At 37.6% G+C, this 17,125-nt stretch overlaps 1 protein-coding gene across 5 annotated transcripts; it reads left to right on the top strand.

The window, feature by feature from the left end:
• The first annotated feature begins 7,818 nt into the window (after positions 1 to 7,818).
• On the top strand, positions 7,819 to 13,952 carry LOC113310262 (translation initiation factor eIF-2B subunit beta-like). 5 transcript variants are annotated; one of them, XM_026558874.1, is made up of 11 exons: positions 7,819 to 7,941; positions 8,208 to 8,269; positions 8,375 to 8,529; positions 8,917 to 9,204; positions 9,697 to 9,826; positions 10,296 to 10,403; positions 10,525 to 10,627; positions 10,724 to 10,849; positions 12,695 to 12,885; positions 13,479 to 13,601; positions 13,694 to 13,952. In XM_026558874.1, exons 2-10 carry the CDS (start codon positions 8,217 to 8,219, stop codon positions 13,573 to 13,575), a joined length of 1,251 nt encoding a protein of 416 aa, XP_026414659.1. In that variant the 5' UTR covers positions 7,819 to 7,941; positions 8,208 to 8,216; the 3' UTR covers positions 13,576 to 13,601; positions 13,694 to 13,952. The 5 variants fall into 5 exon arrangements, with proteins under 5 accessions (XP_026414659.1, XP_026414658.1, XP_026414660.1 ...); XM_026558873.1 differs by having other exon boundaries at positions 13,479 to 13,607; XM_026558875.1 differs by having other exon boundaries at positions 9,700 to 9,826; positions 13,479 to 13,952.
• The last annotated feature ends 3,173 nt before the right edge of the window (positions 13,953 to 17,125 follow it).

The raw sequence follows: 17,125 nt of genomic DNA, 5'->3' as shown, positions 1-17,125 counted from the left end.
TTTTCTCTACAATATTCTTCCTAACTCTAAAAGAGTGATTTTTTCGGAAAAGAAGAAATACTTTTCTGTAAAAGCCATTGACCATATGGGACCAACTAAGATGTCGTTAATTTGGAGCAATATTTTCATACCAGGTGTAGGCTCTCCCGGTAAGAAACTTGCAGGGGATTAGTCCACGAGTGAGTTGGGGGGAGTTTGATGTATTTTGGATCTTGGGGATTTTGAGGGAGTGTAAGAAAGTATAGGGAGTTTGGGAGAGTTTGGTGTTTTGAGTGTAGGGAGTTTGATATACTCTCCCAAAATCTCTACTCTTTTGGGAGATTTGGAGTGAGGCAAAAATACACTGTAAACTCCCTAGAACTCCCCAAAGAAACCCAACTCCCTAGAATTCTAATTTTTACCACTAGCAGGGAGTTTAAGAGTTTCTTTAAAACTCCCCCACGACTAACGGGGTTTTCTAGGGAGTTTGGGAGACTCTTCTAGACTCTCCCACGACTAACGGGGATTTTGAGAGACTCTTTCAAACTCCCCCCAGACTAACGGGAAAAAACTCAACTACACCAAACTCCCCCGATTCCCTTGAGGACTAACACCCTTCAACACCTGATTATAGCTAGTCATTCTCTCCTAATGATTCCAAAAATCCAGAAACATGCTTTCGATCGTTTCCCGTCCTATCATACATTGACAAGGGACGGGATGACTATCCTCTTACATCCTTGTGATGTGTGTTGGAGGATTCTGATTTTTTTTTTTATAAAAATTTTCTTGGTCATATTATTCTTGTTTCGTAATGATAATAGTTTTTCCTCATATGTCCTCATGATTTAATAGTGATTTTTATACTCTGGTTTAGAGATCAGCATTATTAGTGAAGAGAATTTGTTAGTATTTTGAAAATATTTCATTTGATATTGACGCTTTATCTTCCAAGACGTGTAATTCTGTCGTAAATGGTCTTGAAACCATAAAAATTAGTAGTAAAATATTTTAATATTCTAATATATGTCTTAGTAGTGGAATCCAAAACTCTGGGTTTCTTTTGTTATTAATTTATTTAGTTATAGTATTTTTCAACTTATTCCTTTTGTCATAGTTTTTATTAAAAATTAAGAGTAACAATAATTTAGTCTCTATGGACGACTCATATTTACACACTATCCAATAGCCATGCACTTGCGGTACACGATTAAAATATCTCATCACTAGTTCAAGGTTAGCGCCAACTATTTATATGGTGCTAACCTTTCCATGATATTGCCCTAATGCCAGCTCCAGCTTGTCATACGATGCTAGCTTAGTGTTAGTGCCAACCCTCTTACGACGCTAGTCTAGTGCTATTGCCAACCGTAAAATAAAGTTAGCCTAATTATATCTCCAACTATCCTCATAAGCACTGACTACCGTGACACTAGTACCAACTAGTACTTCTCATTTTTGATAAGACATTGAATTTTTCGTCTCACTCATGTGTGTCTCGAGACTGAGTTACCTCCTCGATGTTATGGGTCGCGAATATTGTATAACCGAGCCTCTCAACTGAGATCATTTAACACACCACCGTTGATAATCTCGTATTCTTACTAAGTACCAGATTACTCAATGCCTGCTGATCGCATCATCAGAGCTCAATGCTCGTATCATATCAATACAACATGCTCTTAGACTTATTAATATATAATTAAGTAACTCATATACTTGTTATTATTTTCACCAGACTTGACGTTGGTCAATCTATTTGTAAAAATGTCAATAAGACATATATAGGGATGAGGCTTTGGTTGGTTGGAAATCGGGGATGTTTACCCAAGGAAGCATAACTGTTGCTATAAAACTTATCCAAGGACCCTTACTCAAGGAAGCGTAATTGTTTGTATATCCCTTCCCCGAGGAAGCATCATGATGCAAAGACATTGTTATGCTGCGATGCTTACTCAATGAAGCATCACTGATCCTTTGTAGCTTTCTCAAGGAAGCATCACTTAAAACTTGTTGGGAAAGCAAGTAGACTTGGTACATGTCCATTATATCCCCTTTTCTAGTTGCGTGGAAATATTAGTAACACATATACAGGGATGCAGTGTTGGTTGAAGGTGCATTACGTAAAGATGCATCCTTAAACTATAAAGCTTTCCTAGTAGAGCATACATGATACTAAAACATCGTTGTGCCGTGTTTCTTACCCGAGGAAGTATCAGTTATGTACAATCTCGTTAGTATCTTGTGATAAACCCTTTGACCTATACTGGTTACGCTTTGCTTGACTTTGGCCTTTGAACACGAGTTGGTTTTAGTTGCTAGTCCCGATGTTGATGACTACGCTCAGTGTTTGATCCCTTAAAGGTACGGAGAAGGGTACGTAAGAAGCCGCAATTAGTTGCATCATTAGTGGTCCAACACTTTGTCGCTCATATCATCTACTTCTAAAGTAATTGCGACATTTTAGCAACTCATACCATCTAGCTCAGCAATGCGAGGCAAGAGATGATTGTTGCCATACTTGATGCTTAGTTGCATTACGTTCCTTAGAAGCTCATATTCCGCATCAAGCCTTTCGATATGCACCAATTAAAAATTGAGATGGCCAGTGAAGGAAGCTAAACTGGTATGCAAGTTTTGGGATTTTGTATAGATCACTTGCATCACAAGGATGATGCAAGGTAAGGATGACATGAGCGTGAATGATGCATCCTTGATCCCTGGCACGAGTAAAGATCATTGCATGTTTCAGGTCAATGCTGAAGCGAAGTTAGGAAGTTGGAAAAACAAGCTTGCAACGATCTATGTGTTAATCCAAGGCATGCCTGGACAGGATTCAGAAGTCAATGATGCCTGTAACATGCATCAATTTTAGCCTTTATGGCCTTGTACCCTTTCTGAAAAAGGGTAAGTTGGAACGGTGTGGAAGCTAAGTTTAAGGCATCATTCTTGCGAAACATGCTTGCAAAGGAAAATTAACGTGCATTTATCTGATGAGAGGTGAAAATTTGTAGCCCCGCCACTACGTTATGAGTGGCATATCGAGGAATTTCGGCATGCTGGGCATAACGCTGAAGGCAAGATTTTCCGATCCGTCACAGTTGGCACCAGAGCAAGTTCGGAGATAACACTAGGGACTATGCATTATGAACTTTTTAGCGAGTATTTTATAAGAAAGGGGTGTTGGTTAAAGGTGCATTACACGGAGATGCATCCTTAAGCTATAAAGCTTGACCGATGGAGCATATATGATGCTAAAACATTATCATACCGTGCTACTTACCCGACGAAGTATCAATTATGCACTATATCGTGCGTATCTTGTGATAGTCTTTTTGCACTATACAGACTAGTTTTACTTGGCTTTGGCATTGAAACAAGAGTTGGCTTTAGTTGCTAGTACCTAGGATCCCCGACGTTGATCCACGAAAGCTTCTTTTTCTTTCGAAACCCATTATCAAGAGTTCAGACTGACCACCCAATCGTCGCACATTGTTAATGCGACCGACGTTGATGAACCACGTTCCGTTCTTGATCCCTTCAAAGTACGAAGAAGGGTACGTAGGAAGCCGCAAGGAGTTGCAATATTAGTGGTCCAACAATTTTTTTTGCTAATATCATCTAATTGCGAGGTGATTGCAAAATTTTGGTAACTCATACCATCTGGCTCCGCAATGCAAGGAAAGAGATGATTATTGTCGTACTTGTTGGGTTGGTTGCACTAAATTCCTTGGATGCTCATATTGCCCATCAAGCCGTTCGATGTAGACATGTATCAATTGTGAATCATGGATGGCCAGGGAAAGAAGCTAAACCGGTATGCAAGTTCGGAGAGCTTGCATACGTCCCCTACATTACATGTATGATGCAAGCAAGGATGTCATGACCCTGACTGATGCACCCTTGACACGAGTAAAGATCAGTGTATGCTTTCAGCTTAATGTCGAAGATAATTAAGGAAGCTGGGAAAACATGATTGCAACAACCAATGCGAAAATCCAAGTAATGCCTAGACAAGACTCGGAAATCAGTGATGCATGTAATATGCATTAGTTTTAGCCTTTATGGCGTTGCACCCTTCGCAAAACAGGGGTAAGTTGGAGTGGTGTGCAATCTACATTTAAAACATCATGCTTGCAAAGGCAAATCAACGTGTATTTTCCTGGTGAAAAGTGAAGCTTTACAGCCCGATCAATGCGTTATGAGTGGCGAATCGAGAAGTTTTAACCTGCTCAACATAGTGTTGGGCAAGATTTTCCTTCTGTCACACTAATATTTTGATAATATGTTATCTTTGGAAAACTAAACAATCATATATTCCTATTAAAATTGAGCACAACAAGAAGCAAAAAAGAATTAGCTTAATTGTTACTAGTCAGAACACATGTGCGATGCAATGCTGTATTCAATTTGAAAACAATGATTTTTTTTACGTAAAATAAAAATTTAGTATTCTCATTTATACTCGTTATGTAGGTAATTCAAAGACCTTTTCAAATTTACCACAACACCGGTGTCACGGTGGGGAGATCCGACCGAGGAAAAACGAAATACCGTTGATCGCATAACGCGTTATACATCATCATTGAGTTAGCTGTCTAACTCAGCTGACTGATCTAGTTGGTCTGAGTTGGATTATCTCATCGACCGGTACTGTATTAACTCTTTGGGATGAAAATCCGACAAAGTCTTGTTTATATTCTAGGCATTCTCAGGCCGATTTCAGACCGATTTTAGCTCTATTGCCTGTAAAAAATCCTAGCATACATCTATTTCATTCACATTTCAATCATTCTTCTCATCAACAGTAACTCAAATCAGCTCCATCTCTTCTTCTTTGTTCATTTAGCACCATTAGCTTCAATTGCAATTATTTCAAACCATCCCCAAGTCATGAACTCCATCATCTGTTTCAGCTCAAGACCACCATACCCTGTAACAACATTTTCTCAATTTCATCCTTCTTCTCTGTTGAATTGGCTTCAAATCAAACCCAGAGACATCACCCATCAAGACTACTTCTCATGAACATCTCCATATTGTCTTCTTGGCTTCAATTCACCGCCAACTTCAGATTCGACTTAAACCCATAATCATATCCATTAAAACCCATCTGCTATCAATAACATCCACCGTCAATTCCAACTCGAACCCGCTCTGCAACATACTCACAATCATTATATATTTCTCTTCAGTTTCGATTCATCACTGTTATTAATGCCAGCAAAAAACCCTAATTTACCATTTCTTCCTTGACCATAATTCCATAACAGCTTTGTATTGAACAACAACGATATCTTCCCTTCTGATTTCCGGTTAGGTTTAATCAAATTAATATGAACATATGTAACATCGTCGTCCTCATTTGCGATTAGTTTTCTCCTCTAAACCTTGTTTGAAGAATCGAGAGAGAAATGAAGGTTTATGAGTGAAATCTGTTATATATATATATTTAGGTCCTTATAAATGTAGTTAATTAAAAATAAACCCTCACAATTTCTTATATACTATACCGGAATCCTTTATAGATGAATGACTTCCATCAAATTCCGTGTTTCAAATTCATCTTATCTAACGAACCATATCGAATCTACACACGATAATCATATTCAAAATGCTTATTAAATGAACAGCTTTCGTCGAATTCCGTGTTTTTAAGTTATCTGACCCAACGAACCATATTGAAACTGCATACATATTTACAATCTTTTTATCAAATTGCACATTTCTGTTAGATTTCATTTTACAAAAAAATGGCCGTAAAAGAGATTCTCTCCATTCGGGACCTTCCAATCGGTCGGGGCAATAAATATTATAAAAATTCGTCGTATATTTTGAAAGATACAAAGTTTTTAAAAAATTTGATCTATTTTTAAAACAGTGGTGTTTTTGTAAATATGTACATATTTATTTAATACATGATTTATTTAGTTTGTCAACTACCTCTATTGAAATTACATGATTTAATAAAGCTTGATAATTTAAATGAGGGGAACTTAATAATTTAGGGGTCTCCTATCAGTTAGATTGGTTTTATAAAGGAGAGCAGGGATCCCCTCACAATTTTAATATCACACTATCTCACACGTTGAACCTCATTTTTGCGATTTAAAATCAGACTGTAACGGATTTGAAGCCAATACTTTGGGTATGTGTTACCATCACATAACTCTATTTTCCTACCAAAAATGAGCGTATTCTGAAACGTATAATACCATCATCTACTACTTTGAAAATGAGCCGTTGACAATCTACGGATTTCTGGCCGTCGAAATTAAGACCGGTAGATCGTGAGGTTTTATAAAAATAAGGGAAAATTGGATACATGTCCCGTTTTCACTAATTCGTTTGGGGATCTATCCCATAACGGAAAAAATTAAGGAATCTATCCCACCCATCTAAATTTTCTGTTAAGTAGTCAATATGAACTATTGACCGGCCAAAATATCATCTAGACTCTCACAAATTGACGTGTATACCCTTACCATGAAGTTTCTGTCATCTTCATTTCTGGGAACCATTTTCCATGGCCATGGCAGAAACCACAATCCTCCCTGTTCATCTTCAATTAACAACTTAAACACGATTATATAATCTTCTCGTGATAAATCAATCATTGCTTGGACTTTAAACATGTAGTCACGGAAAATCCATGATTGATGATGATGGAATTAAACTAATATCATCTAGACCTAAACGTTCGAATTGGTGAAATCAACCATGATAAATCAGTACCCATCCATCCATTTACAAACAAAATCATTCATCAATTGCAAAAATTGAAAAAGACACAAATCATTTATAAAACCTCCCCAAAACTGTCATCTCCATAACCATCTTCACATTATATGTATACCTGATGATACAATTCCAGCAATCGAAAGTGTTTGTCTATCTTTTGGATTTGCTGCACGTCTTTCTTTATCCTTGTTCTCTGATATCTAATGTCCAACCGTGTGAATACTAATGTATGACTACATTTATCATTTCCGAAAGTATGATTTTGGTATGGGAAACTAGGGAGAGTCACTTGGATTAGGAAGAAGACAGAGACAAAAGGGAGTTTCGATATGAAATATAATGAATTAAGGGCTTAATTGTCTTTTATTCGCACGTGTGCAGTCACATATGTGCCATATATACTACTTAGCAGAAAATTTGGATGGTTAGGATAGATTTCTTTATTTTTTCCGTTATGGGATAGATCCCCAAACGAATTAGTGAAAACGGGACATATTCCCAATTTTCCCTAAAAATAACGTTAGAGAAACATATCCTCAAACTATTAACTTCAAATCCGTTACGGTTTGGTTTTTATGTAAGATAGTGTGATAATAAAAGAGCAAAGGATCGTTCTTATATAGAAATAAAAAAAAAAAACTTGTAAAACTGTGAGTTAGTGTGACAATTACCATCCTACCCGGTTAAAAATATACTCCCTCCGTCCCACTATTAAGTGATCTAGTTGAAGTTTGCACAAATTTTAAGGCAAGCAAGGAAAAAGAGATTTTAATCATTTTTTACAATTATATCCTTATGGATAATAATTAATAAAATTTTGAAATGATTTATCTCTCAAACTACACCACGGATGTTCGCAAACTTTATATCATTGAAAAGCATTTTAAAACACCTACATAACGAATATAAACATGCCTATCAAATTATGCATATTTCTTATATTTCTTATAATTAATTAAAAGGGTAATTTTAGAAATATCTCCTTGTTTAGTGATATAGATCACTTAATGATGGGACAAAATTAAAAACCAAATAGGTCACTTAATGGTGGGACGGAGGGAGTATAAAAAAAATGTAACTTATTCCTAATATTGTGATTTAGAATTTTCTCCTCTACTATTTTCCATGTTTTGCATTTATTAGGTCACTAGGGTTTATTTCTCCCCTTCTTCACGGTCTCTTTTATTCGACTTCCAATTGCAGAATTTCGTAATTCTCCAGGTTTGTAATTCAGCTCTCGTATTCCTATTCTACGCGTTTTCACAGATAGATGAAGTAGTAGTAGAGTTGTATATCAAGTACTGGTAATTTTTGTTTGGGTTGCTATTATGTATACATAGCTTTAAGACAAATCTCGTTAAACCCTATTTCTTTATAAGTCTAAATTTAGGGCACCTCTTATATCGTAATCCCGTAACATAAAAGTTCTTAATATCTTTTAGCTCGTTTCTTTTGGTTATTTGAAGTTCGATTTTGGTTTATATTAGGTGCGAAGGATGCCAGATACTCAAGCCCTTGTTAGTGAGTTTGTTTTGAAGCTTAAACGCCGGTATAGTATCTGTGAAATTCAATCATTTGTTCCTTTTTCTTAATATTATGATTGTCAATTTTGTGTTAATCAATTGATTTGGAGTTTGCATTAATGGGGTGGCAGTAAAGTCGAGGGTTCCCATGCTACGGCTAGACAGACAGCTGAACTGCTTCGCTCAGTGATATCTCAGCAGAGGATTCCACACACGAATCAAGCTGCACACCTGATTGAGGCTGTGAAGGTTGTCGGTGAGCAGCTAATATCTGCAAATCCTGTTGGTATGTACTCTGGAAATTGGTTCAAACCTTGAGCACTTTTGTACTTGATCACTGCCCTTTACCCGGTTCTTTCAGTTTCAATATCCTCTTGATTATCTAATTGTTAACTGATTGAATTACCTGGAGATCTCGAGTGTACATATTTATGCACATGGGTGTTGCCTCTTCTCACAGATTTGTGATAAACTACTATTCTGAAATAGAGTATTGTCTGGATGATTATTCCGAGTTCTGGCACAACATAACTAGATTACTATATTCCAGATGCATTATTCTGAATTCTGGCACAACATAACCTATTGTTTAAAGCACAGAGTTACAAATGCCTGGTGTGACGTTATACTGTTTAACTTGCATGCTAACAATTCTGCTTGGATGGGGTTTCAGAGCTTGCTGTTGGTAACATTGTGAGACGTGTCTTGCATATCATCAAAGAGGAAGATCTTTCTCTTGCAACCACTGCAGTTGGGGGCTTGGCTTTATCTGCTGACAGTGATGATGATGAGGATGCTGAGAGAGACGATCGCACACTACTGTCTGCTACAGCAGTTGCTGCAGCTTCCAGAAGCACTCTGCGTGCACCTGCGTTGCATACTCTTCTCGAGGATATACCTGATTCAGCAGCTGCTCCCCATACTCCTTCTTCAGGGGGTGAATCTGAAGGAAAAAGCAAATGTGAGCATTTCTGTTTAACTCAGTTAGGGTAAAATTCAAGTAAGGGCGCTAACATTAGATCCCAATACTATAGTAATTCTTTTTATTGTTGCCAATCAGTTATCTTTAAATTCATTAGGATTGGGATTTTTGATAGGTTTCTAACATTTGGCCTGTAATATGGTTAATCATTTCAGCATATATTATTCTTATTGTGTTTTTTCCTTTTGCTTATTCACAACCAAAAGTCTATCAGGACTCAATAGCTCATTAATGCGTCATATATGTCCCCCAAAGCTTTGTTATCCTCTAAATGTGTATGAACTATGAAGTATAATACATGAAACACTTAATGTTTACTCAATAGCTCATTAATGCGTCATATATGTCCCCCAAAGCTTTGTTATCCTCTAAATGTGTATGAACTATGAAGTATAATACATGAAACACTTAATGTTTACCGATAAGCATGTTTGTTTGTTACACATTGGTTCCTCTGTTTTCTCTTTTCAGCAGCTGATAAGAGTGTAAGGAGCCGGAAGCTAAAGCATGACGTTATCGAAGCTATTAATGAACTTCTTGAAGACATTGATACGTGCCATGAGCAGATTGCTGAACAAGCAGTGGAGCATATCCATCAAAAGTATTTTTCTTACCTCTATGTGTATTATCCTCACTTGCCGTGATGTTAACTGATTCTCATTGAGAAATGTTACTGGCATAATAGCTGTTTATGCATCACGAAATTCATGTCATATGGCCCACAACTATGACAAAACTTCTTTTGCTTATTCATCTGCCTCAGTCAAGTATTTTTCATCCCTCTCTTGCTCTTGGTTTACATCTTTCATCACGTTATATTAGTTCTAAATTCTAATGTTATAAAAGAGAAGCCAGTTCAACATTATAAGTTTACAGAAAGCCCGAGCTGACCACAGTTTTAGTCATTCAACTAAGTCTTGCCGGATATATATCTTCAGTTTAACTTTTTAAGTCCAAAAAGGCGTTTCTGTCTCTGTGCCCCCTCTGCATGATTAGTTATATTGTGATATCATATGCATCTAAATATTTCCCTGTTTTGCATTTTTAACCAATGCAACTCTACGTATCAGTGAGGTCATATTAACACTGGGCCGTTCGCGAACTGTGATGGAGTTTCTTTGTGCTGCAAAGGAGAAAAAACGTTCTTTCCGAGTATTTGTAGCGGAAGGTGCTCCAAGGTACAGGGGCAAGGACTTGCTTTATGTTGTTAATAAGCAATGAAATCTTCCGCTCATCCCAGAAAATTTGGATATTTTTTAGCACATTCTGATATTCTCTTACTGTGGTTGTATCCAACAGGTATCAGGGCCATGTTCTTGCAAAAGAGCTGGTTGCTAGAGGTTTACAAACCACAGTAATCACTGATTCCGCAGTTTTTGCGATGATTTCCCGAGTAAATATGGTATATAATGACTTTGACATTGTAGTTTCTCTCTCCAACTTTTATCTTTTAATTTGATGCCAATATTCCCTTTTGAATTTGAGTGGTTTGATATAGGTAATTGTTGGAGCCCATGCTATCATGGCCAATGGAGGGGTTATAGCACCTGTTGGGTTGAACATGGTTGCACTTGCCGCCCAAAGACATGCTGTCCCATTTGTCGTAGTTGCTGGCAGTCACAAGGTAAGTGGCTCCTATAACTCATGTTGATATCATCCCCTTCCACTGTATACTTAACAGAACGAGCCAAATAATAAATCACTTGCTGGTACTAACTGGACTTTCTACACCTACTTAGTGAGATAGCGGCTTTAGGATATTTGTTTGAGACGTGAGACCTTGCTTCGACGGGTAGGGCAAGGCGAAGGACATCTCGTACTATTTATGATAAAATCATAAAAATTAAAATCTTGACCATGTTTCTTGTCAGGGTTTTAAAAAGCGAAAGCGTGGGGCGAAGCACTCTCATACCAAAGCGTAAAGCGTTGCGAAAGCGTAAAGCGAAAGCGAGCTTTTTGAAATATATAAATAAGAAGTTATCAACCTAATAAAAGAAAACTACGAAGTTCAGACATAATGAAAGGGACAATTAGACTAACTAAGCATATGACATACTGATATTGCATATTCTACCCATGAGCTTTTTAAATATACTAGCCACGAATGTCTGCATCATTCATATCATCATGTAGATAGTCGTCATCATCATCATCATGCCCTATAAGTTAGGTTTATTAGTATTTAGTTAGAAAACGTGAAACAGGCCCTACTGGGATTCAAAGGCCGACTTTTCACTTCCTAATATAAACCAATTCATAAAGCGGCGCTTCTAGGTCCTGAAGCGCAAAAAGGCGCCCAAAAGCGCGCCCCACAAACGCCTTTTTAAGCCATGTCTCTTGTTATTTCAGTTTGTGTTTTGAGAAAAGACTATTATTTATGTATTTGACTTTCAAGCTTTCTCTTTGCACAATTTGTTTCCTTTCGACAATCAGCTCACTCTGTGGGTATAGACGAAAAGACCACACCTAAGCTCAAATATTTTTCTGAATGGCTGCACAGTTATACCGAGATCAAATAAATAAGTGTTCCGCAACAGTTGATTGTGTACTTGTAGCACGGTATTGTCGCTTTTTGGTATTCTATAAGAACGTATGTTTTGTGCAAATGTTGCAGTTGATCATTTTCTGCTGTTTTTGCCAACATTCTTTGACATGATTTTTCTTTTGAGTGAGAAAATCATCTGATCCAGGTTTAAGAAGAGTCCTAAAAGTATGAGTTTCTTTCTTCTTCTTGACCATAGGAACATTACTACACCAACCGTGCCAAATTTTGCTACGTCATTAAATGTCTAGACGCCTCCTTACAATCAGTGACGGGCCCAGAAACTTGATTTAAGGGAAACTTTATGCTAGAAAAAGAAAAGCCCTTTAATCAGTTAACTTTGATTGAAGTAGTGCACACACACATATACATTTACAGTTTGAATGGAGGATTGATGGTATGAATAGAGAGTATAAGCACTAATTGTAGTCCTATTTAGTTAGTAATCCATACATATTGCGCTCAAGGATGTACTCTAATCATTACCCTACCAACATTGTTAAAAAAATTACTTAAATGCAGTCAACTGACCCCGCTTGTCGCTACTTTGGTCTGTCCTGCTGACGTTTGATGTATTTATCAATGGTTTTACCAGTGACATGTTGCTTTTCACGAGGCTGTATTCTGTTCCATTGCTTCATAAGTTGACTTATGTAAGTGAATTTGAGTCGTTAATTACATAAAGCGAACGCTTGTGATGAACAAGGCTAACCTGTGCTTCACTAGTGTTAACTGTTAAGAGTCAAAAGGCTAGGGATGAACAGGCTAAGGCTAGCCATAAATTTGCATGATATTATAGCTGCGCAAATTCTCCTCTGGAGATGAAGTATCATCCATCCACTTATTTATCTTTCTGGATTGAGATTTGGCTTGCTACTCTGATATTGCATTCTTTTTTCTAATAGCTATTTGATGTCTGTATGACAGTCGTGCCCTTTGTACCCTCACAATCCAGAGGTCTTACTGAATGATCTAAGATCACCATCTGAGTTGCTAGATTTTGGGGAGTTCTCAGATTGCATGGACTATGGAATAGGCAGTGGTGCTCCTCTTCATGTGGTCAACCCTGCATTTGATTATGTGCCACCAAAGCTTGTCAGTTTATTCATCACCGACATGTAAGCGCTCTCTCTTTTTTGTTCTATTTTGCCTATGTGTCTTCTTGTTGATTATGGAAATTGCCAACATGTTTATCGATGGAAAACAGCTCGTGGTTGTGTTGGCATTTTCTTTTCTTTCTCTAACATATTTTATGACGTAAAATTTTATGATGCTCATTAGGCATATATCTATTTGATGCTTGTTTAGTTCAAACCTAAAATTGTGAAAATGATTTCATAGATACTGATTTTTTCTGAAAAAAAACGTGCAGTAAACCGTTTTTTAGATTATAAAAACAGAGATTTTGGAGTTTACTCTTTTGGCTGTTGGGTATGTAAAAATCTATTCTACTTCTAGAAGGTAATCTCCAACGTCTTTTTATTCCGAGCAAATGTAGTTTTGCATCCAGGAGAAAGTACATTCATGGGATGCAATTTTTGTTAGTTCAGGAAAGAATTCAGCAAACCAACTAGCTTCCTGGAGATTAATCATCAACCATTTCTTTTAATCCACTTTCTATACTTATAAAGTAATAATTAGTAGTTTTTTTTTTCCTCTTTGTGATATTTTACAATTCTGAATCTAAAGTTTATCATTACTTGCTTCTCAGAGGAGGACATAACCCGTCATATATGTACCGTCTCATTGCCGACTATTACTCCGCTGATGACTTTGTGGTGCAAAGGAGGACAGCTTTAGGAAGTTAGATTGAAGTCTCTTTATCTTGGCCTGGGTAGGGGTAAGCTGCTTTCTACTGGTTCCAGTACTCGAGTCTCTCTCTATGTAGACATTATCAAATTTTCTGACATGTTGTTTGCATTTTAGGTAAACACAATGTAACGGACTGCGAAAGTACTAGAAAGTTGAATGTGAAATGAGTGTTGTGTCATTGTATGGTAGTGGGCATGGCCTTCATTTTCCCATAAGTATAGGTCCAAAAAAAATATATGGAAAACCAACAGAAAAAAACCACAGTGAAGCTTAAGTCATGCTGAAAAGAATGGTTGTTTCAGCCATTGCATCTAATATACATTGATTTTAAATCCTTCTTGCTGAAATTATTGAAGGAATCTTTCTCCAAAAATATAATAAGGTCCCATAAATTGTGATGGCTTCATGAGAACACTGAAATGCTTTTGCATAACACTAAAAGAGTCACGATTGATACAGGGATACCAACTCGGACCAAACAACCCTCGTTCAATTCCCACCCACACAAAATTCACGCCCATTTCCTAAATTATTCTACCACCACCATCGGCTCGACGACTCCACCACCATTTACTTCCATGCCATTTTTTGTAAAGAACTATCATGATCTTCTTGGTGATAACATGATATGAGAGGGACAAATTGACTCAATAACAGGGTACCGGGAAACTTCTGAATGAGAAATATACTGCATGGTAAACAAAGCTTTTGATGAATACATAAAATAGGATTTTCATAAATAAATAACGGGGATGGAATTAGGATTCTAGAGATTTCTTCACCGAACTAATTTTTACTGCTATGGTTTAATATTGGTACAATCTGTAGCGAGTAATAAGGGGCTTTTATCAAGATCATTTTTGTTGTTAGATTCCGATGCATACATTTCCTAACCTGACATATGAAATTTCCCTTGTAGAAATCATAGATTGGAAAGTTAGTAATTCATCCTATTAATACCAAAACAACCTACTGTATTGTTGCACATCCACAATCTCTTGTCAGTGCACAAGTTTCGACTCATTTTCTTTCTAGTATATACCAAACGATTTATGAGTGATGATCTGCAGTACATTCACCACACAACACAATATGATTTTGCTGCTCCTGCAGTCCTGCTATTATCAATCTTCGTGGTGGCGGTATTCTTTTTTGGGGGTGGATTGGAATTTAAAGCCGGGTGGGTGTTCTGAGAAGGGTAATTTGGTCTTAATTTGAAATATATATTGACCGGGTTCTAGCTAACGAGTTGACTACGATTTTTGCTTTCCTCGAATCACCTTTTGCTCTCCCTTTAACAAAAATCCAAAATAATTCCTTTAAACGCTCATTCTTGTAGAATGTGTGGATAAAAAAATATAGCATCCATAATTTTTAGCTTAGGACGAAAACTGTAAAACTCTTATCTATTTTTGTGCCTTCATTCTGCAAAGAATTTGAGCAACGTATTAAAAACCTAGTGAATGCCTATGCCTCTTTTGCTACATGTATGTGACTACGAACTTTGCTTGGCTGAGTTCATAAAGTATACGTATGAATGTACAAATTATGTTTACTGCTCAGTACCGGTATTTACGAAATTATTAGAATAATATTCGCGCATGTTGCAATATTCCAGATATTCTGTAATTTTATTGTATTAAAACTCAAGCTCCAAGTTGAATTGTTTACCACCGTAGAGCATGTTGAGTATTTATGTAATGTTATATTCCCAGCTGAACTCTTAGTACTGACATGATACTCGTGTTCATTCTCTGCTGAGTAGCATGAATTTCCTGAACTTTCCGAATTAAGATATGCATAAAGGTGCCTTATCAAAGCACGTGCCAACAAGACCAGCACCACGCTACTAGCAAAATTTAATGATTTTGCACTAACGTGCAAAACTCAATTAATTTACTCAATTTTGTATCAATACACAAAATTCAATTATTTGACCTAAATTTGTGTCAACTCACAAAATTTGATTTTTTGCCCTAAAACTGGAGCATGCATAATATGTCACTTCCTATTGGTCGGAATTAGGCCCAGTAAAATTAGGAGTAAGTTGATCATGGAGCTGGTGGGTGCAAAACCCTAAAAATAACCAAATTTGGATTTAGATGAGATCAGTCAGTCACGAAAAAGGACCGGCCGCGCCACTTGGCCGACCAATCAAGCATCCCACGGCCGACCGAGCATGTTCCATGTTGGCTGCCGCATGCTCCCATTCTTAACCGACCAATCTGATCGCCCCGCTTTAAATAGCCGGCCAAAGTAAGCTAGTCGAGCTGCTTATTCGAAATTGGATCTTGCCCGCCCAAGTCAGTCGCAAAGTCATAACGACCATCCAACTATGCTGGCCAATCCAACATGCTTCATGCCTTCCATGGTCGACGAGCATGTCCCCTGTTGACCACCGCACACTCCTCTTCTTAACCAACCAACCCGATCACTCATAGCCTACATGCTTCACTCCATATAGCAGGGTAAAGTAGGCTAGTTGAGCTGCTTGGTTTTATTAAGAAATTAGATCTTGGTCGTTCAAAACAGACGCAAAGCAGTTACAACCACCCATCCTGACTGGTAGGTTTGGCTATCTTAGGTCTTCTTATGGGCGGCTAGTAAGGAGCCATACTGACTACCTGTCGCTCGTCTATATTCTGGCCAATCGGATTGCTAGTAGCGTACATGCTCTTCTCCCAGTGATTGGCCAAAATGGGCTAGTCGAGCTCGTTAACTTTATTGAAGAATTGGATCCGGACCGCCCGAGTCAGTCGCGAAGCAATCACGACTATCCAACTTGGACGGTCAGTTGAGCTAGCTCAACTTCTTCTTTACATAAACGATCAAGCTTCATAATGATCACTACTCGCCCCTCTACCTTTTCAGCCAATAGGAACGCTCCTAGCCTACATGATCAGCTCCCAATAGCTAGCCAAAGTAAGCTAGTCGAGTTACTTCAAAAATCCTAATTAGGTCAAATAGTCCGTCCATGACAGTCGCAGACTCATGTCGGTCGCTCGACTTCACTAGCTAATTGATCGATTTAGATTTAATTCCGTTCGACTTATGAGGTGCCATTACGGTTACCAGTCGGACCTCTTCCCAGTGGACCAACCACGTTGTCCATAGCTCACAGGGATGGTCATGCTTCTTAAATTTATATAAAAGCATTTAAGACTGACCGCGTAAGTCGCACACGTTAAATATTTTAAACATTAACTTTAAGGGTTTTGTGGAAAATTCAAATTGCTTTATTATCGGTTTTGTTCAAAAATCAAACAAATCGAAGAGCACCACATCTCTGGGTGCTTCTCCTGGAAATCCATGAGAGACTCGAATTGCTATTATCTCCATGTAACATAACTTAAATGTGATTGGTCAAAACTCGCATGTCCTACATGCACGTTCAACACCACATCTTTAAACAATCACGTCTTCTTATTCACCTCTCATAACTACTTTTCAGTCAAGGAGAGGTGTTAGCATAACTACGTTCCATACAACACAAGTTTTCGACCTAGTCATGCATGTCAGTCTAGTCATGCATGACAAGCTAGTCAT

The sequence above is a fragment of the Papaver somniferum genome, chromosome 9 (genome assembly GCF_003573695.1).
Source record: "Papaver somniferum cultivar HN1 chromosome 9, ASM357369v1, whole genome shotgun sequence".
Taxonomy (NCBI): domain Eukaryota; kingdom Viridiplantae; phylum Streptophyta; class Magnoliopsida; order Ranunculales; family Papaveraceae; genus Papaver; species Papaver somniferum.
The sequence above is the reverse complement of the archived record's forward strand: the minus strand, read 5'-3'. Positions and strand labels throughout refer to the sequence as shown.